The following is a 22,628-nucleotide window of genomic DNA, read 5'->3' as shown; positions in this document are numbered from 1 at the left end:
GTAGCCCTGCAGGCATGCGCACGTCTCTAACTGCTCTTGTTTATTCCCCATGCTACGTGCGTTTGCATAGAGGCAGTTAAGTTGGGCCCCCAATGAAGCTGTCTTACTGGCTGGAGTGGCTGGAATTCCTTTGTGCTGCTCTTTAGGTGCTCTCCTGCTGTGATCCTTCTCCAGGCTCTGGGTGTCTATTGCTGGCACTGGCATCAAACTGGTAGGAGTGGGATGGATTGAGGTTCCCCTCCCCTGGCAACTTTAGTTTAAAGTTTTATATTCCTAAAGGACTTCACCTGGAAGTAGATTATTTGGAGAATTTTGTTAGCTGGTTAACATCCAGCATGTGACAATTTTGTAATTGTTCTGTACAAGGAAGCAATGAGCAAAGATAATTTGTAGTGTACTGAAGGCAGTGGAAAAGGTACGTGCACACTGTGCTTCCCTCTGAGGAAGGGGGAGAAACACCAAACTGCAGCTACTTCTGCTCCAGCAGAGAGCAGAGAGCCATCCTGCACCTTCTCCTTCATCCCTCCCTCCCCCCCGTCCCCAGCATCCCTCACAGCTCCCCTGGCTGCTCCTAAACTGCTTAATGGTTGGTAGGAGGCAATGCTGCATGTGTATTGTCTGCTTTCACATGTGAAGCACCAAAAAAAATGTTGAAGTATGAATAAGTGCTTCTTACATTTGTTTTATTTTTCTTCTCAACAATCTACAAAGCACCCGTAGCTAGTCTGTTAAAATTTCATATTGCCATGGACACCACTGAGAAACGGCAGTTCTTGAAGACCATGGTCAAAATGGCTGTGAAAAAACACTGATGTACCTGTAATTCCTGTTCTCCAAATAACTTTTGAGGATTCCCATTAATTAGTTTCAGTTCTTTGATATGAAAAGAGTGGATGTTAGACCTAAGCACAGTAAATATTTGATGCAGGGATGTATTAGTGGCTAGTTACAGACCTTAATGCTGATGTTTCTTCTTTCAGTCCTTAAAGGAATGCAGAGGAGTATTCTTTTAATGCTGCGGTTAATTCTTTAATGAGCAGAAAACAGCAGTTACATACAGTGCATTAAAAAATACATCACATGCCAGAGGCACAAAAAAGTGTGGATTTAACAGTACTGAAAGGGGGAAAATCATTTGAATCTGAGAAAATGAAGGTGAGAGAGTATCAAAGATGGTACTTTAGAGAAGAGTCATGATTTCTCAGTTAGTTTTAAAGAAGGTCCTGGAGGGTAACCCTGAGGATGTCCCCAGTTTACCAAAAAAACAAAAAAAAAAAGTATAGGAGAGACAGCAAGAAAGCTGAATAAAGAATTACAGATATGAGGTAAGGCAAAATAGCTGGAAACACTGCCTATTGGAAAGTTCAAGGCAGCTTATAGCCATGACCAGGAAAACTCATTAAAAATTTGATAAGAGAAATACGGTCTTCTATGCCTTGGAAGCAGAACATTGAATTTTAAAGACTGGAGCAGAAACATTTCTGACAGATTGAATACATGCACTAATATTTAGTATGAATATTTATGTAGTCTAGCATCTGCAGTAGCTGTATATATGCTGAGATCCTTTAACCTGTATAATCTCAAGTCAAAGAGTAGTAACTGATTCTCTGCAGGCTTAAGTAAACCCCGACACGGTCCTCTAGACTCAGTGAAGTTGGATCATTAAAGTGAAATGCAGCAAGTCAGGCACAATCACCTAGAACATCACTTCAAGGGACTTAGTTAAACAAAGCTGAAAAGCCGTGTGGACTAGCAAAAGATATCTGACAAACCCAGGAATAAGGGTCAAGTGCTAATCAGGATAAGTCAGAGTGGAGACCTCACTGCAGAGCCTGGGCAGAGGTGAGAAGGAGCCCACACGGAGGAGAGTGGGAGCAGTATCTGCTGAGAGGTGAAAACTGCAGCTTAACCAAATGCTTATCCCAAGGGAACTGTTGAATTAGAGTACTTGGAAGCAATTTAGATTATCTTGTTTCAATTTGTCTTCTGTTAGCATCTGTATCGTATAAAGGAGGACAGGGTGTAGAACAGGGAGGGTTGATAATTTGGACAGCATATCTCATAGCAGAGTGCTCAGACTTTCATCCAGCAAACTGCGTGGCTGCGAGTTCTTCAGATCTAAAGGCATAAATCGAAACAGGAACATCATCCTGCCTTTTTATTCATCCCCGCTTCTCCAGCGCAGATCTCAGCCTCCAGTTGCCATGTCTGCACTCGGGGAATAGCCTCAGCACTCCGTGAGCGTCTGCTCCCAGCGCTGCCGACCGCACTAGACCAGAATTAGGTGTAGGAGCTCCCCGCCAGTCTCACACCAGAGGAAGTTAGTGCACGCCAGCCAAATCGTGGTAGCTGCCCGTAGGCAGGCTGTTTCCCCAGAGTACATGAATAGCTCTATTAATGAGTTTATGAAAATACTTGCCCCGGTTACCAAAAATGTGCAGCTGCATCCAAATGGTGGTAGAGTATCTTTTTGCAAAGTGAGCTCTACTTAAAAAGGAGCTGCTGCTTTTTTAAATAAACAGTTTGTTTGAACAGAGAAATTTCTAATTCTTCCATTTCACGTTGGTAATTAGGCTGCTCAAACTTCTAAAATGTATGTAATTTTTGTCTTTAAAAATACACATTCATAGATTTACAGAGTTTGTAATAAAATTATATATCTTGCATATACCTATCACATATATACTACATATATTTACATGTCTGTCTTAGCTTTTGCTTTTTTAATCTAGTATAACAATAAAGATAAATTAAAAATAATTTGGAGCTTAACAATAAATGCTCTCACAAGGCAAAATATAACAAAAATAACCACAGAGCTTCAATGCAAATAGTGAAGAGGTTTGATGGTGTGGACTTGGGAAATCCCTCAGTATTGTTATTTATTTTAATTTAGTTTTTTGCATTTATTTTGAGAATTAATTGTGACTGAGAGTGCCTTTGTTGTCACTGAGCCATCTTCTCTTGAGCAATCCTGTGGCATCATTACATAGAGGAATCCAAGGCCTACAGTAAGCGCTGGAAGCATGTAAATGGAAAAATCAAGTCAACTGATTAAACTTTAAACAGGCTTTTATATGCTTTAATGTTTCTCTATCCTGCGTGACGTATTCTGTGGGTGGTGGGCTTGGGGTTTTTCTTGGTTTTTTTGCTTTCACAAGTAGAATTAGCATGCATCCTGGAACTTCTTACTCACATAACATGTCAGTGCAAGATTCATCTGGAGTTAGGAGAAGAGGCAAATATTTGGGGTTTTGGGTTTTTTTTTCTTTTTACTGTACCAGATTTATTCCGAAGATACACATAGCGCAGTTTTAACCTGACTTCTAATTTGTTTCTTTTTCATGCATAACACATACCACCTTCAGTCTCTTTAAAATTATGATTGATTCTTTTCAGTTTTGTATTGCATTTTCTCTGTTACAATGTGAAAATACAAGATGTTTTTCTGACATGCTGTCCTATGCAATAATTACGAATTCTTTCTTACAGAGACATGTGACGCAGTCCAGTGGTAATCGAAAATTCAAGTGCACTGAATGTGGAAAAGCTTTTAAATATAAACATCACCTAAAGGAGCACCTACGAATCCACAGTGGTAAACAAACCAAGCATTGAATTATGTACTAATGTTGCCATTTCTACTCTTTATAACTTTGATGTTATATCAGTCTTGTAAATCTAAGTTTAAAATATTAGTGTTTCCCTTTTTCTTCCTCTGGGACTCTGTAAGCACTGACTGCAGCCTTCAGCTGCGTGCAGGAAAAACGTAGGATAACTCAAGAGGATTTATAGTTGCAGCTTAAGCTCTGACAGTTAAGGAAAACTTCGCTTGTGGCAGAAGAAATGGGGCATCCTTCTGGTCCTTTTTCACTTGTCTGTTTTTTCTCAATGTTTGCAGACCACTCAGCGTGTCAGGAGCCTTGCTAGAAAATTTTAATTGGTAATAGTTGGGACATAACAACTATGCTTCCTACTGTCTGTGATTTTATTAAAATATCATATTAAAATATTAAAATAGCCTCAGGACACAGGTCTGGAATTGTGATATACTGTCACAAAAGTTTCGATTTATAAGAAAAGTTCCAATTTGTAATAAATTTAATATACAATATTATCTATAATGATAAGTAAAATGTGATCACTGAAAAGAGATTCTCAATTTCTCTCTTTAACTCAAATTTACCCATTGACAGAAAGTCTGAAAACAAGGTTTTAGGCCATCTTTTCCTTTCTTATCAGTTGCTCAGCCATGATAACAGCAATTAAGAGCACCTCACTTAGAAGTCCTCCCTCAGCAAACATAATTTTATTTCCAGAGGGTAGCGGCACTGTGCTTGTGGGTGAGAAAGCCTCGGCCAATGTACTTTTCAATCTGAAGCAAGCCAGCTATTTCGGCTCTTTCCTTTTCCTCTGTAGTACAGACCCCCTGAAAAGCCAACTCTGGCTATGGGTGTAACAACTGCATAGTTGTGTGCATCTTCCTGGCAATTTAACCTGACGTTCACCTCTGAAGGCAAACATACCTCTGTCTTCTGCATGTGTCTCGTTTCCCTTTACTTAAACGTTGCCTGTTTTTATTCAGCTGATGAGTATTGTAGGAAGATCTGGATATATTGTATTTGAGTTTGCCACAATAAAATGTGCATAGTTCGTTATATAATTATGACTTGCATTTATGGCATTTGTATTTTTTCTTTGGTTAATCATATTCTAATTTTTTTCCATTCTGAAGTAGTTTATGCAGCTTCTGAAGTTAGTAGTGGTATTACTTGAATGGAGTTTAATGAAATCTGCAAGTATCATATAGGCTCATTTATGTGATATGTAGACAGTTACTGGGAAATACTGGAATGTATCATGATCATCCTATATCTACTAGTGGATCACAAACTTATTAAAGGACCCTAGGATCAGAGCTATAGAGGATATATTTACTCTTACTGCTCAATTCACTGCGTAAGATTTTTTTTCCCTAGGACTCTTTGAGAGGTCATTTTGATGTATTCTTTTCTAGTTACTATTGCTTGATGAAGTTACGCTGTAACCTAGTAAACTGTTGCATATGCCTTTTTTCTTCTTTTTTTTATCTTTAGGAGAGAAGCCATATGAGTGCCCAAACTGCAAGAAACGTTTTTCCCATTCTGGTTCATACAGTTCACACATAAGCAGTAAGAAGTGTATTGGTTTGATGCCCGTGAATGGTCGAGCCCGGTCAGGGCTCAAGACGTCTCAGTGCTCCTCCCCTTCCCTTTCTGCATCACCAGGTAGCCCAGCAAGACCACAGATACGACAAAAGATAGAAAATAAACCCTTGCAAGAGCAACTTCCTGTTAACCAAATTAAAACTGAACCTGTGGATTATGAATTCAAGCCCATAGTGGTTGCTTCAGGAATTAATTGTTCGACCCCTTTGCAGAATGGGGTTTTTAGTGGTGGTAGCCCATTGCAGGCAACCAGTTCTCCTCAGGGTGTGGTGCAAGCTGTTGTTCTACCAACAGTAGGTCTGGTGTCTCCCATAAGCATCAACTTAAGTGACATTCAAAATGTACTTAAAGTGGCAGTGGATGGTAATGTAATAAGGCAAGTATTGGAAAACAATCATGCTAATCTTGCATCCAAAGAACAAGAAACAATCAGCAATGCATCTATACAACAAGCTGGCCATTCCCTCATTTCAGCTATCAGTCTTCCTTTGGTTGACCAAGATGGGACAACCAAAATTATCATCAACTACAGCTTGGAGCAGCCAAGTCAACTTCAGGTTGTTCCACAAAATCTAAAAAAAGAAAACTCTGTTCCTACAAATAGTTGCAAAAATGAAAAATTACCGGAAGATCTTACGGTGAAGTCTGAGAAAGATAAGAACTTTGAAGGAGAGACCAATGATAGCACTTGTCTTCTTTGTGATGACTGTCCAGGAGATCTTAATGCACTTCAAGAATTAAAGCACTATGAAACGAAAAATCCTCCTCAGCTTCCTCAGCCCAGTGGAACAGAAGCTGAGAAGCCCGACTCCCCTGTCCCATCAGAAACTGGGGAGAACAACTTATCTCCTGGTCAGCCACCTTTAAAGAACCTTTTATCGCTCCTAAAAGCATATTATGCATTAAATGCACAACCGAGCGCAGAAGAACTTTCAAAAATAGCTGATTCAGTAAACCTACCACTGGATGTGGTAAAAAAGTGGTTTGAAAAAATGCAAGCTGGACAAATTTCTGTGCAGTCTTCTGGACCATCTTCTCCTGAACAAGTTAAATTAAGCAGTCCCACAGATAATGATGATCAAGCAGCAACTACAAATGTGAGCGAACCCCAGAACAGCACAAGTAATTCACAAAATCCTGTCAATACAACAAAATCTCAGACTTTACCAGGGGGATCAACTCTGAATGGTTCACGCAGTAGCACGCCATCCCCGTCGCCACTAAACCTTTCTTCATCAAGAAATTCACAGGGTTATACGTACACAGCAGAGGGTGTACAAGAAGAGCCACAAATTGAACCTCTTGACCTTTCGCTACCAAAGCAACATGGAGAACTATTGGAAAGATCTACCATAACTAGTGTTTACCAGAACAGTGTTTATTCTGTCCAAGAAGAACCTTTGAACTTAACTTGTGCAAAAAAAGAACCACAAAAGGACAACAGTATTACAGACTCTGATCCTATTGTAAATGTAATCCCACCAAGTGCCAATCCCATAAATATTGCTATACCTACAGTCACTGCCCAGTTACCTACAATTGTTGCCATTGCTGACCAGAACAGTGTTCCATGCTTGAGAGCCCTCGCTGCCAATAAGCAAACCATTTTGATTCCACAGGTGGCTTATACATACTCTACTACAGTTAGTCCTGCAGTTCAAGAAACACCACCAAAACACACCCAAGCCAATGGAAATCAGGTACTTCAGTCCCTGTATTCCTGTGTGTTGTGTATGATGTATTCATTCTGTGTCCATGCTGAACTAACAGAAAGCTGTCAAGATAAATTAAATAAATTGTCAATATAAGCTATCAGGTTTATTCAGCATGATTGTTAATGTGTAATAGATGTTACTGTTAATTCCTCTGCAAAGCTAGCTAGCTCAGGCAGCTTGAGTCCAGACTGACAGAAACTATATAGTTCTGTGCGTGGACGAGTCAGTTCTTCACTATGTTTGGTCATTCAGAAGTGTATTCTAGGACATTAGTGCTCAGTATTTTAAAGACAGTTTAATTCTCCTGATCAAAAAGCAAAGTAAGGCCATGGCTTGTGTTTCTTGCTGGTTCCATATCTCCTCTTTCCCCACATCCAGAAAACAAAATATTTGGAACTTCTGGCTACTCCCTTCACGCTGCTCTGCTTTCTTGGCTTGCAGAGTAGCTGAATTCATCCTACACCATAATGGCACTTTAAACAAAATTCAGATGCATTCTCAATTGAAATTCAGGCAGGTATTTATCCTCATTTGCCACTCCTGTATCCTGCCCTGTTCCTCCCTGGATACATCCAGATGTGATCTAATCGGAGTCAGCCCTGCTGAGAAACACCAGTGCATGTTGAGGTAGGGACAGAGCAGAACAGACAAGTGGCTTGCATAAAGACTGAGCGTTTCTAATTAAATCTTAGAAACTTAGCTGTTCAGCATTTTAGGCAGGCTTCTGTATAGCCAGAGACTGAGGAGCCTTGAAGAGTTACAAGGTTGCTTATATGTTGAAGTTTATGAGACAGATGACATTTGAAGTAGCTAATACATAGATTTTTATATTCAGATTTTATAATATATGATAAAATTAATTCTGTGTGTAGTGATACTGCTGATATCAGTAGAAGATTCTGTGCTTCTTACAGGTGAGCTTCACTTGAAATACTTAGACTACAGTTACGATTCTTAAAAACTTTTTATTAATTAAACATTTGAAATCCCCCAACTTTTGGGTTAAGTAGGATTTGTGGTAGTTTTATGAGGAAGAGGGTAGTCAATATGCAAATTCAAATGATAAATATCTTTTTGTGAAAACTTCATCAAAAACTACAGTCTTAACTTCCATAAAATCCACGAGGTAGCAAAACGTAGGTGACAAACGTTAGTTGAAAAATGCAGTTAGATATCAAATTTGCTCTTCCAACTTACTGAGGTACTTTATAGGTCTGTAATTTTCTTTTCCTTCCTAACATTGCATTTATTTTACGGGCCCTAAAACATGATGTGTCAGCGTAGCTTAGACCTGGCCAACAGTCAAATTTGGATGTGATTAAAGTCAGTCCCAGTGAGAATTCTGCATCTGTATGGTGGCAGGGCCTGCAAAGCAGAGCGTTGCAGTGGAAGATTTTTTTGACTCTGTAAGTCTAAACAATTTTGTTTGGCTGTTTACGGAATTCAATGAAAATAACAGTGCAGCTTCGGTTTATATTTTATAAATTGTGTGCTGCATCAGTGCATTTTTTATTGAACTCAACCTTTTTCGTAATTTTTCTTAAGGATGAAAGGCAAGACACTAGCTCAGAGGGAGTATCGAATGTAGAAGATCAAAATGATTCTGACTCAACACCCCCAAAGAAAAAGATGAGAAAGACAGAAAATGGGATGTATGCGTGTGATTTATGTGACAAAATATTCCAGAAGAGCAGCTCGTTATTGAGACATAAGTATGAACACACAGGTACGTACTAGGAAGAGCAGTTTCAGATCATTATTTCACTGGTAGTGTGTAACTGATAATCTCAACTGGAATCCAGTTCTTGGAAAGTGTGAGGAAGTGTAATAGTCCTTCTTGTCATCTATGCTCAGCTCTCTTTAGAAATCTGTGTTTTGTATATTTGTTTGACAGAACTGCAGTTCTGTATTTCTTTAAATTTGTAAGACCTAAACCATAAATAGAAAAGGGGGGGGGGGATGTTCTTCCATCTGTCTCATGGACAATCATCTGTGAGCCACAGCCTGTAATCAAGGATGTATTACTTCTATTTTACCTTGTCTGGTTATAAATTAAGAAAAACTAAAAATTATAAATTAAGAAAAAAGGATCATGTATGTGAATGATACTTTACATGAAAGGCAGTGTGTCTATCTAGCATGAAGGACTTTCAAATTGAGCCACATTTGTAATTATCTGAAGTTAACAGCCATTCATTAGATGTGGAATCTAACCCCAAAAGAACACCCTTTTGGCTTTGATTTTTATTTTTGATTTCTCATAGTTGTTCCTTTTGGCTCCAGCTCTGGTATCTTTAGTCTTTTTTTTAGTAACTGTTGCTTTTTTATTTCTTCTGTGATGTCTTTAAAAAAAAATTTCTTTTTTTTGTTGGTTAGGTGCCTATATTATATTTCTGCATATTAACGTTTTAATTTCATCTCACATATAGAATTAAAAAGATAAAAAATTCCCTTTTGTCTTTACCACTTGATCGAGTTTCTCAAGTTGTATTTGTTAAGACTATCTATTTTCATACCTTTCCTGTCCCGAGACTCTTTTGACTCCTCCTTTTCATAACCAAATTGTTCTTTCCATTCTACTTTTAAATTAAGTGCAGAGTTCAGAGTCATAGAAACAAAACATAGAATCACATAATCATTTAGGTTGGAAAAGACCTTTAAGATCATCGAGTCCAACTGTAAACCTAACACTGCCAAGTCCACCACTAAACCATGCCCCTAAATACCACATCTACATGTCTTTTAAATACCTCCAGGGATTTTAAATACCTCAACCACTTCCCTGAGCAGCCGGTCCCAATGCTTGACAACCTTTTCGGTGAAGAAATTTTTGCTGCTATCCAATCTAAACCTCCCCTGGAACAACTTGAGGCCATTTCCTCTTGTCCTATTACTAGTTACATGGAAGAAGAGACCCACACCCAGCTCGCTGCTTGTTTGGCATGTTGACATGGAGGCGTTGATCATCTGTAAAGTGTGACCAAAAAACTGCTGTCTTACTGTCTCTATCTTTTATGTCTGGGCTAAGACTGTGCAAAGTTGTTTTGCCTAACAACTTTGAGTGTTGAAATCAAAATAACATTACTAGGCTCATGCTATGTTTATAAGAGACTCTAAAAACAAGGCAACAAAGTAGAAAGCTGGAAAACAGAGCAGAAGGAGAACTAAGTGAAACAAAGCAGATTTTTCTAGTTAATATATGTGTAGTCAGCAAGTTTTGTACATAAGACACTTACCTGTGCCAACCTAGATTTTAGAATGATTTTCCTTTTACCTATAACATGGAAGAAGGATTTGGTACACAAAAACGAACATAAAAGCTTAGCTGATTTAAAATCTCCATCAATATAGAAAAGTTTAAATTGTTTTGACTTGAAATAATGTTTACTGCAAGAAAAATGTCTCCTTTTCTAATTTACATATATTCGCACTTTTTTTGTGCTAAAAGTTACATCCGAGAATCTGTTTATCCTTCTATGTTCAGTTTTCCTAAAAAACTTACAAATTACCCTTGTAATTGTGATAATGTACCCTTGCACCCTTGTCCTTTGGGCTCAGGTGAGAAACCCAGGCTGAGAATGCATGGAGGAGAATGTCTTGTTAAATAAAATTACTAACTGTTGGTAATACGTTCACCAGCAGCATTTTATAATGAAAACAACAGTATACGTTTCTCAGACTTCAGCTACAAGATGTCCAATTGTTTGTGCTTTATTTTGTAGGTAAAAGACCTCATGAGTGTGGAATCTGTAAAAAAGCATTTAAACACAAACACCATTTGATCGAACACATGCGACTGCATTCTGGGGAAAAACCCTACCAATGTGACAAATGTGGAAAGCGGTTTTCACACTCGGGGTCTTACTCTCAACACATGAATCATCGCTACTCCTATTGCAAAAGAGAGGCAGAAGAGCGTGACAGCACAGAACAGGAGGAGGCAGGCCAGGAGGTCCTCAACAACGAGCATGCTGGTGCCAGGGCATCTCCATCGCAGATCGACTCAGATGAGAGAGAGAGTCTAACCAGGGAAGAAGAGGAAGACAGTGAAAAAGAGGAAGAGGAGGAGGAAGAAAAAGAGGTAGAAGGACTTCAGGAAGAAAAAGAATGTAGAAAACTACAAGATGTAGAGGATGAAGAAGAAGAAGAAGAAGAAGAGGAAGAAGAAGGGAAAACTGAAGGTAACAAGAACGATGAAGTCGTAAATCAAGCAAGCAATGCAGAACCAGAAGTTATACAGAATAACGGGCAGGTGTCGGAAGAAAAAAACAAATAAAGCTTAAATGATAGTTTTTTCTATAAGGAAAAAAAAATTGGTAATGAAGTTCGTTCTATATTATACATGCTTTTCATGGAAACGCAGTAGCCTGCATACTGTGATTTCTGTTCACTACTGTGTAAAAAAATATATATATAAAAAAAAGAAAAAGAAAAAAAAAAGAAATCCAGGTGTGCCTGAACCTCAAACTTAGTAATTTTTCACACAGTTTTCAAAGTTAGGAACAAGTTTATAACATGAAGCAGATTAGAAAAATACAGTGACTCTGGCAGCAAAGATTTAACAGGTTGTAGGAAACCTGATTTATTAGACAAGCATCTGGCATTGTTTGTTTTATCAGTATTAATTTTCATTCTTAAGTTGATTAATTTTTAAGCTGTACAATTGGGAGAGATTTATATGATTTTTTTTTTTTTTTAAGTGGTAAAACATTTCCTAAATCGGCTTCAGTATTTTCTTATGTTTTAAAATGTGAGAACTTCTGCACTACAAAATTTCCTTTTGCAGAAACCTGTAATGCAGTTGCAAACAGTGCTTGGCTACCTTTGTAAATTCCACCTAGAAGGTAGCGGTTTATGACATTAGATGTTGTAGTAGAGCATATTATCATTTAAAGTGTATTGTTAGCCTTAAGAAAGCAGACGATAGAAGAACTGAAGTTTCTTACTCATGTGATTAAAAATGTAGTTGAAAAGATTGTCGTTGAGTTCTGATTGCAGGGACTAACAGTGTTAATACTGGTAAGGACAGCAAAGTCGTCAAAATCAGTGTTTGTAATTGTGTTTTGAGTATGTAGTAACAATATGAAGGATATGATATGAAGCTTTGTATCTCCTTTGGCCTTATGCAAGACCTGTGTGCTGTAAGTGCCATTTATCAGTATTATAAAGGCTCTAAGCAGCCTTTATCCAATGTGTGGCCTACAATAACTAGCATTTGTTGATTTGTATCAAACTTCTAAACTAATCATGGGGAAAAAAACACTCAGCCATCAGAGAAGTAAGAACACTGGTATATTTCATTATTTAATTATTTGGTGGTATTTTGGGTTAATACCTGACTTGCAGAATTTCTCTACAATAATTACAAGGGAAATTTTCTAATCTGCTTTATTGCTTTATTGGTTTACTTTAATTTCAGACACATACATGACATGTTATCTGGCTCATAAGTATTTTCAAATGTTAGTTATTATGGACCCCATTTATTAACAATGTTAGCTGATTTTTACCTATCAGTATTATTTTATTTCTTTTAGTTTATAGATCTGTGCAACATTTTGTACTGTATGTCTTCAAACTTGGCAGTATTAATACCCTTCTTACTGACATATGTACCTTTTTAGTTTTAGAAAACTTTTATATTTATGTGTCTTATTTTTATATTTCTTTATTTATTACACAGTGTAGTGTATAATACTGTAGTTTGTATTAATACAATAATATATTTTAGTATGAAAATTTGGAAAGTTGATAAGATTTAAAGTAGAGATGCAATCGGTTCTCTTGCATTGAGATTTGATTTAACAGTGTTATGTTAACATTTATACTTGCCTTGGACTGTAGAACAGAAGAATTAAAATGGGAATGTATTAATTTTACAATTGCAATCAATTCATTTTACCTTTACCCAGTTTTTAATATAAAGCTCTTAAATTTTGAAATTCACTGTGTGACTAATAGCATGATGCTCTGCAGTTTTATTAAGAGATTAGTCTAACCATAAAACTCTCATTTCCTTAGTAAGCCAAATTAGAATAATCTTATAAACAGTGTTGGGAACAACGTTTAACATTTTTGTGCCAATTTGTTCCTGTATTCATGTATGTATGTTACAAATCTGAAACTTCATTTTTAAGTTCCTTGTTACATCATGGTCATTTTCTAGTTTTTTACCAGACTCCCCATCTCACAATAAAATGCGTCAACAAGTCTGACTTACTGTCATTATTCTGGTAATTTAGAAAATGGCTTTAAATTATTTCTATGAGCTGTTACTCGGACACGGTTCCTGCTTCAGTGTCGATACTCAGTTTCAATTGTACATAAGGAGCGCGTCAGTGAAAGAAAGGGTTGACTGCAGGCAAAGGGATTGCTACATGAGTTTATTGATTTACCAACGTTAGCAGGACAACTGAGTTTTCAAAACGAACCATGTGGTTTTGTGATTTATTTTTTTTCTCTTGTATCTATCTAATATACAGTTTAATGCTCTCTTTCAATAAGAATGCTTTTAAAGGAAGTAAGTCTATAATAGTTTTCTTGACTTAGCAATAAGCTAGTGCAAAGGTTGATGTATATATTGCTGTTGAAATTTCCAAAGATACGGCACCAACATTACAGATACATATAATTTCAGTAATGTAAGTATGAAGGCTTGAAAGTTGTATTACATATGCACGTTTACAATGTTTTGCAGTTTAAGCAAAGTTTAGAGACTGTTCTTTAAGCAAAGTTCTGTTCTTTAACGATCCCTAAAAGGGGATTTCAGTTGTTAATGTCTGGGTTTTTTACACAAATATCATATAAGTTATTTTATATTCACATATCTAAGTTCTGAATAATTCTCAATCTTGCTATCTCAACATTAATACATACAAAAGATTTATTTCATATATTAATTGTTTTACTATGTCTGTATTTTGCTGTACAGTATACCAAATACTGCACTTTTAAATGGACTAAGCTCCTAACTCAGTAGAATATCGAGGTAAACACGAGAAAGCTGTTCTGAAAAAAATAACCATTTATATTGCATCAGTAATGTTGCCTTGTAATTATTATCATAACAGAATCGATCAGGTAGTTCAGGATTTCTTGCAGGTAAAACTGGCTCTGCTCTGTTCTAGGTAATGACACACACCTTTTCGAAACTATTTTAAGATTTTTCACATTTTTTGTAATCCAGGAACATCTTACTTGTCTGTAGTAGTAAACCTAGTGAGACATTTGTTGAAAATGGGATAGAAATAATATTTTGCTGTCTTCAGTAATAGAGCAAAGAATTTGAATAAATCCAAGGTTACTCACATAAGTGACAGCTGCACGTGAAAGGCCAGTAACTTCCATTTCCAGAACCTTAAATGAAGCAAGAGAAAACTATGCTTGGATAAAGAGCAAAGTCCAAGCAATTTTGATTCAGGAAATGTTGTCGGTTTTCAGGAGATTTATATTCATTACTTAGACTACGAAACCATTATTAATATTTTTATCTTCAAAATGGATTGGTATATTGAATTTTGCATCTGTTAAGCTCAGAGATGCCTCTGATGTTTGTGACCTTATAACATCATTTATTACCCATTTGAAAAACACAAAAACTGTGATGCATCTTCATTTAGCGGAGTAAACTCAGCTGGAACAGAGGCGCTTAGGCGACACGGGCTTTATTCCCAGCCCCGTCAGTGAGACGCCTGCGGTGCAGATAGCTGTGCAGTGTAGAGACAGCCCAGGCAGCTGTGAAGGAGTCCACCAAGGTACCAGAAGCAGTCCAGCTGCAGCCACGTGGACCTTCTAAGTTAATGGCAAAGCAGTTTCAAGGAGAGTAAGTTTCACACATGAAAAAAAGTGAAAGCAAAAGTGTAAAGCCTTTATATTCTGTCCTTTAAAAGTAGATAAAAGTTGGAAAAGAGCAGTAAAAATGGAATGTAGTTTTAATAAAACTTCACTGTCCTGTGACCTCTTCTTTGGTCAGAAGATGAGAAGTACATCAGTTGCCCCGTGTGCCCAGGCTGCTGTCTGTGCCTGCTTCTTCCTCATGCTCCCCATGCATGGCTCATCTTAGCTAAACGATCAGGGGGACAGGGGACAGCGACCAGTCCAGACTGACAAAAAGAAAAGTCTCCTTTGAATGCAGCATGGGACAGAGCACTGACTTGAGACTGCTGTTCTGGTTTTGGTTCTGCTATTGACCTATTTTATGATTCCAGAATATAATTAATTGCTATGTTTCAAAATCACAGTTACAGTTGCAAAATTGTGACGGGGGGGGGTACATCCTCTTTTATCACGTAATTTGAGAATAGGAAAAATATTACAGAATAACTACAGGAAGAATGTTACAGAAGAAGTAAATATTAAGTTTCATGCTCTGGGATGGGGAATACCGTTCTGAGATCCTGAGCAAACAGGAGCAGAAGGAGGGACTTCAGGCTACAGAGAATACTAGACGATAAGTTGAAGAGAAGTAACTGCTTTCTCCTCTTTCAGTAGCATTCGTATGGCATCCCGGTGGTGATTCTGGTGGCATTCTCTCAAATTCTCCATAGCCACATCGCTGTCTACTTGCCGGTTATCCGGAGCAGCCTATCCATATGTGTAATTGGTAACATAGCAATGCTCAGCAATGCTGTATGTATGAGCTTGAAAGTTTTCTTGAAAATGGTATTGAATTACGAATAATCAGATAAATTAATGGATACTAAAAAAAGAAATCGGGAAGTTTTTATAGTTTAGCTAATTTCAGAGTGTCAGTGTGTTTCAATATCTGTTTTAAATTTTAGTAGAAGGAGAATGCACAATGGCATATCAACCCAGAATGCAATATAGTTACCCTGAAAGGTGCTATTCTTCAGACAGTAAAAATTGCTTAAACTGGCAACAAGTGTTGTGTTCGCACTCCTGAGTAAAACTGTTCTAATGCAATTATTGCAGGTAAACCCACAGTCAGTGTCCGTACAAGCAGTACTTTACTGATATTTGTAGTGGCAAAGCGTGCCTGGGATGGTGGCGGCCACAAGCCTGAGTGGCAATTTGAAAGCAAAGCCATTTACAAGAGAGAAAATAAGACACTACTAAAAGCACAGTTTTTGCCACAGCAAAATGCTACATTGGGGCTTTTATCATCAAAGTGAGGAAAGATCAGGAGTTCACACTCCAAAGCAACGTAGAAGTCTATGGCGGAGAAATGAAAATACTTTCTAGTGTACGGAAGACCATTAGAGGTGAAGGTAATGATTTGAGGATGAGAAAAGTCCCTTTTGCTCATGGAGGCTGTAGTGAAGATAGAGGATGGCTTTTGAGCGGAGGAGAAGGAGGGAGGAAAGAGTTTAATATGTGCTGTCCTGAGCACCTCTTGAAAAGGTGTTCTTTTTAATTTATTTACTACCACTGTGTAAGTCCGTGCACAATTCTTTGCTTGGATAAAGGTTTTGTATGTTTTGCAATTCACATTCTGGTACTTAAACACAAAAGTATGTTTCTTCTCTTTCCTTGGCAGAATAGCGTGTTTAATTGTCGCTAGAATAATCTCTAAATTTCATAATGGAAATTCAATATTAGAGTATCTTTCGAGTCTGTATTTTATCATTTATTGTTCATGTTTTTCTTGGGCAGTTGTTCTAATGATATTTGCACAGTCTGATTTTCACAAAAAAATGAATACAAAAGGGTTATGATGATCAAATTAACTCTTAAAAGTGATCAAATATTTACAACTTTTGTTTTATCCCTCTGCTCTTTCATGACCTCTGGTCACTAATCTGTCACACAGTCTTCTTAATTGTGTGTATTATGCCTATCATACACATTGTATGTATGTTGTCTCTAGGGGAAACAATACATTATGATCTGTTTCATTGCTTCACAAAAAAAAAAATCTGCTCTTCTTTTAAACTGTAATTAGAAAATAAACTGATAGTTGGAATTAAACATGCAATGTGCTGATGTCAGGAGCACTTTCGTGGCAAAGTTTGTCCTAGTAGCATGCCGAACGTCAAAGTCATGTAGTATTAATCTACAACTAGGTAAAGTTCTCCACTAGCAGATCTCTACACTAGCAGATCCCCAAAAAGATCTTTCAAAGTTATTATGGGAAGTAATCTTTAAAATAAATATATTGAGAATGCCATTTTGGTCTTTCCTTTGGTTTTCTGGTGAGTCTCAAGTTCTCTGATTCTGCTTCTAGATTTTAACCTTTCTGTATTGGGGACTGTCCTTGGCTTTTGCTCATCTTTGTGTAAACTAGGGTTTGTGTAATAATCACGAGATTTGCATTGTGTGTTAATTCAGAAATTGAGGGGATAAATGAGTTAAACCCTAAAAAAACTGAAATACACCTGCACTAACTTTGTGTCATTCCTCATGAGTTTCTGTTCCTCTTTTACCTGGAAAGTCTGCTCGCTTTTAGCACACCCTGGGCCCAAAGACAGACCACAAGTCTGACAGCACTTTGTATGACTGGGTCCTGTTTCCATCCCTTACTGTTCAGGAGCTCTCTTTAGGCCAAATCCTGCATGACTGTTGATGAATATCACTGGAACCCTTGAATTCTGTGAGACTTCCTAAATTTTTACTGACAGGTAAGCTATTGCAAAGGTATAGAGGGAGCATTTTGCTCTTTTCAGTGTGCAAGAATAAAACCTGTTGGACCAAATTGTTCAAGAAATAAGTTCACTGGAAAACCATGCAAAATTCTGAAAATAACAAGTTCTTCCAACAGGTTTGTAAGGTCATGTCGCTATACACAGAAAGAGTACTTGGAATTTTTTTCCCTCCCTCAATCAAATCAACCCAATAATGGGAAAACACTTATGTGGAGAGCAGTCCTCGACTTCTTTCACTCAGGCTGAACGTAATGCTGCCACTGGTCTCCTCCAAACCAGGAGTTGAACAGCTGTCTCACTTGTACATACTTCATTTTGAGTCCTCGTGAGCAGTAAGTGTCGGAGTGAGGGGCAGGAAGGTTTAACCCTCCTGATGGTTGGAGCTGGTTGTGCTGCCAGCAGCACCTTTCCACGAGCTGCTGCTGCTGCTAACGGCCAGGGAGTGTTTGAAGTGGTCATGGTTACAGCCTGACCAGGTCAAATGATCTCAGCTGTGGTTGCAGAGATAACAGGGGCTTCAATCAAGACAAGCTGACTAAGTTGACCTCAAGTCGGCTTTTTTCTCTGTTTAGACAGCTCCAAAGAATTCCTCTGGCAGGAGCCAGCAACCATGCTTTGGAGGAGCTGCTAGCCTGCGTTACCCGAGGCCGGAGAACAGCCACCTCAGTCTGTAAATTATAAATTCTTGAGAGTAGTGATTCATGTTCCCCAAAACACGGCATTGTCTTTAGAATCTTTTTTTATTTATCTTTTTAATCAGGTTTCTTCTTATTGGCATTCTGGTCTCCAAGATAATCTGTTGTGTCAAATGTTTTTAAAACGTCCTGAAGCTTAGTGAGAGACACTCTATAAACCAAAGAACAAGGAATTCTAGCATTTGCACTTGTGATGAGTGTTATCACAATTTCTGTATCTTTTCCAACCCTGATTATGAGGCCAGCTTTCCTGGCTTAGGGAAAAAACAGATAAAAAAACAACTGATGAATGATAATACAGCTTGCACAAGGTTATTCAGGCAGAGTTGGGAACAGAACCGAGGTCTCTAACGTGGGCGAGCTGTCTGCCTTTTACTTTAGCATGCAGTTTTTTCTGAAGGAATGTGGCAAATGAAGCGTTGCTGTGATTTTCAGTGGCGCAGTGGAGCTCAGCCTTTAGCAGCTACACTGCTTGACAAGCTTATCCTATTACACTGCAGTCAAGAGGCCTGTTCTTCAGCTCAAGCAGCAAAGAGTCAGACTTTGTATACAATAAGCGTATCTTACTCAGGGCCAGCAGGTGCCAAAAAAAGGGCTGGTGGGACATTTGGCTAGGTGGTTGGTTGCCACTAGCAAGTTACTTCCAGAACTGTTTCCAGAAACCAGTAATCTTTGTGCCCCATTGTTCCCTGCTGGTGCTGGGATTGCTGCTGCAAGCGAAGTGGCGAGTGCACTGTCAGTCTGGAGAGGAGTTCAGGTTCTGCCGGTGACCCTTATGGAGGGAAAAGGATAAAAGCTTTGCGGATTCTCTGTGTGCTCCTGCTGGCCCAATACATCATCTTGCTTCTTGTAGGGTTTTTTTGTGAAGGCCACCCGTCAGGGACACATTGTCTGGGTCCTGATGGCTCCCCAGTGGGGCTCCAGCTGTAACCCCTGGGGGAGGGGGAGTGAAGGGGAAAAACCACCTCAGCGCAGCAAATTGTTCCATGTATGAATAATCCTTCTTTACACAAATTGCTCAACTCATGATTACTTATGTAAGTAAAACCATTGTAGGATCTGCTTTTTCTCCTTTGCAGTTAAAATACTTCCATTTTTTTTAATGTTAAGGAAAACAAAAACTTAATTCCTGCTTTACTGTAGTTTATTATTTAATCTAGTTCCTAACTGTGGCCCCACCATGTCTGTTTAAGACCAGGAGTACTGCATTGCTTACTCTCTGATAATGGAAATGTATTTGGTTCAGGGAAATCTGAATCTGTTCAGCTCACTGTATCTAAAACTAATTGAAAATAGCTGGAGAATCTGATGCCAAAAAATGCAAATATTTCATGACCAGAACCATGTATAGGTCAAAGACCATTTATGTTCCTGATTTTTTAAACTGTATGTTGAAAAGTGCTGTTCAAGTCCATCTTCTGCTCCTCCTGCTACCTAGTTTCTACCCAGCTGCTCTCAGTTTTGCCCTGTAGGCCCAATCCACCCAAGCACGTGTGCGCCCCTTGTGACTGCTGTAGGTAAATAAGATTCTCCTCATGTCGCGGCCATGCTCCAGTGACTGTCTCTACTGCTGGAAAAGCAAGCACTTGAAAATGCCAAAACAGGAGGCAGCCTAGCTTCATTGTCACAGCAGAACTGGCTTATGCAGTCAACCAGGCTATTGCACCACAGTCTAGTCATATACTTCCTTCTAAGCAGAAATTTTGAATTTCTGTGGGATTTCTCACGGTTAATACCTTCATATTTCACAACTTAGCTTCTCCTGTAATTCTACTAAACGAGCTGTCTTCTGTAGCTTCTGAAGTGCATTTTGCCTACCTTTCTGCTTAGGTGTTTAGACGTGTGGTGTTACCTGATGTGGAGTTTGCTGAGTGCATGCTGGTACCCAGCTCTCCTTGAGGAAAGCGGAGTCTTTGCTCCCTCAAAAGGTGTATGTTACTGTCAGTGTCCTGCAGGACACGGAGATGCTCTGCCAAGTGACTGGTGGTGGCAAGGGATGGAAGAATGCTGCTGTATACTCTCAGGGGTGCTCTAAATTTGGGATAATGATGTATTTCTCAGGTAAAAAATGGCAGCAATAAATTAAGTATCCTTGAAAAATACCATTCCCTTGCTATAAATACCTTGTAACCACCCACGTTGGTTTTGGCCTTGGTCTCCTAAGCAATGGCATTTTTGAGCCTGTGCTGTGTGTTCCCTTCTCTCATCTTACAATACATTTTGAGCTGATGACTGTGCCTGGCCAACTTTGACAGACAAGGTGATGTGTCAAAGATGTGAAGTCCTTGCATGACTTGTGAAACTTGGCTGTCTAGGGCAGAGGACCAAGCGAATGTCCTTGCTAGGCAAAGGCAGGTATTATTCAGTCCCTTACTATCGTAAGTGCGGTTCTGAACCACCCCCAGCATGTGCCACTGCTTGTCCGGCCGAGAAAGGTAGGGAAGGTGATAGAGGGTTTCATTAGTTCGGTTGCTCTCTTGTTAATGCTGTTATTTGAGAGGACAAAAGAGAAAAGAAAAAACACACAAGAGCAAGAATAAATTTCTAATTAGTAGTTGACTACTGCACTGCCTTTAAAAAGGAGACTTGAATTATGGTAGTAACTACAGTGTCTGGCCATTATTCACATGGGACACTGCCAACAGGACTGACACCCTCGTCTCCGTCACAGGCTAAGAATCATGTTTATTTGCTCTCTCTCCAGCCAAACAAATACGAAATTCTGTCATGCAAAATAGAACTAACCCAATAATAGAGTCTTTGTCTTCCAGGAGGGCCAGAACAGAGCATGCTGCCTTTGAACCTCCTTGTTTCGATGGAAAAACCAAGCACAAGTTTCATATATCCCTCATGAGTGCTGTAACATGGACATAATCATGGATTATCCTGTTATTCCCACACCAGTGTGCAGCTCAGTCGAAATCATTTAAGTCTGTTTCACCATGCTCCCCAAGCGATACAGGTGAAGGAAGACCCAGTCTGTGGGCTCTGATGGATTAGCCAGTACATTGATGCGGGTGGACTTCTGGGAATGCCAGAAGCAGATGTTTAAACCTCCCGAGAACTGTATTTCCAAACACTGAGCCTGTGATTCAACAACCACTGCAGTCAGTATTAGCAAGTGCTGCGGCTGCTGGAAGGGAGAATCCAGCCCTCTCTCATCCTCTGCCCTCTCCCACGCTGGTACAGCCCCATCAGGACCGATCCAGTTAACAAGTAACCAGTCATTTTTCCTGGGTTATTTTTCAGCTGGATCAGTTCACTGTGCAACACAAAAGCCTTTGCCAGAGCAAGAGAAAAGAAGGTTGTGGCATGGGGTTGCTCCTTTTACACTGGTGTAAAGCAGACACTGAGCATGTGCTGAGCTACAGCCTGAGTTGCCCGGGGCATCCCTGCCTCCAGAGGCCAGCAGCGCCTGGCTGGTGCTTCTGAGGGACTGTGGTTTTGTCTGCAGCTGCTGGAAGTTAAGAATTAGCTCAGAGGGAGCAGTTTGGTCCTGGTACTGGATCTAGCTGAAATGCTTTTTGAAGATGTTTTATGCTTACTGATAAGATTCATCATCTTCTTAATGCCTTTGATTTTGCCCTTCTGAAATGTTCTCCACTTGAATTTAAAGCTGGTTTGCCAAAGAGCGACAACCCGTACAGAGTTATTTGGCCAAGACACATGCCCCAATATCAATGGTGGGAAACAATTTAGGAAAGAGTCTCTCGTTGCACTCTGTAGCAGTAACAGCTCACAGTTAAACCCAAACTACTGGGTTTGCTCTGCTCTTAGTACTGCACCGACATTTGTTACCCTGAAATGCAGAGTAACCAGTGTTGTGTAAACAAACTTCTTTGTTCCCTGTATATGTGGCTGCACAGACTTCCAGCTATTGCTAAAAACTTCATTTATTTTATCATGCAAACAGGTCATTTTGGTTTGAGCTAAGAACAACCTCCTGTGCTGGTTGACTTAAAACAGTGCTTCCCCACTCTCCCACTCTGTCCTGGTTTCAGCTGGGATAGAGTTAATTTTCATCCTAGTAGCCGGTATAGTGCTGTGTTTTGGATTTAGCATGAAAATAATGTGATAACACATTGATGTTTTAGTTGTTGCTAAGCAGTGTTTATACTAAGTCAAGGACTTTTCAGCTTCCCATACTCTGCCAGTGAGGAGGTGCACAGGAGCTGGGAGGGAGCCGAAGGGATATTCTGTACCATATGATGTCATGCTCAGTATATAAACTGGGGGGAGTTGGCTGGGGGGAGGTGATCGCTGCTCAGGGACTGGCTGGGCATCGGTCGGTGGGTGGTGAGCAGTTGCATCACTTGATTTTCCTGGGTTTTGTTCCTCTCCTTCTGTTGTTGTTTTTTATTTCAATTATTAAATTGTGCTTATCTCAACCCATGAGTTTTCTCACTT

The 22,628-nt window shown here is 39.1% G+C and overlaps 1 protein-coding gene across 1 annotated transcript in view; it reads left to right on the top strand.

Annotated features, from left to right (window-relative positions):
* The window catches only part of ZEB1 (zinc finger E-box binding homeobox 1), a 126,858-nt gene extending 113,720 nt beyond the window's left edge, over window positions 1-13,138 (top strand). The window contains exons 6-9 of the mRNA XM_009275160.2: window positions 3,496-3,601; window positions 5,100-6,910; window positions 8,471-8,651; window positions 10,648-13,138. Of these exons, the coding sequence (XP_009273435.1) occupies window positions 3,496-3,601; window positions 5,100-6,910; window positions 8,471-8,651; window positions 10,648-11,201 (2,652 nt within the window). The 3' untranslated portion in view covers window positions 11,202-13,138. The remainder of the gene's footprint in view (window positions 1-3,495; window positions 3,602-5,099; window positions 6,911-8,470; window positions 8,652-10,647) is intronic.
* The last annotated feature ends 9,490 nt before the right edge of the window (window positions 13,139-22,628 follow it).

This window comes from Aptenodytes forsteri, unplaced genomic scaffold (assembly GCF_000699145.1).
Source record: "Aptenodytes forsteri isolate BGI_AS27 unplaced genomic scaffold, ASM69914v1 Scaffold336, whole genome shotgun sequence".
NCBI classification, from domain to species: domain Eukaryota; kingdom Metazoa; phylum Chordata; class Aves; order Sphenisciformes; family Spheniscidae; genus Aptenodytes; species Aptenodytes forsteri.
This window is presented reverse-complemented; position numbering and strand designations above follow the sequence as displayed.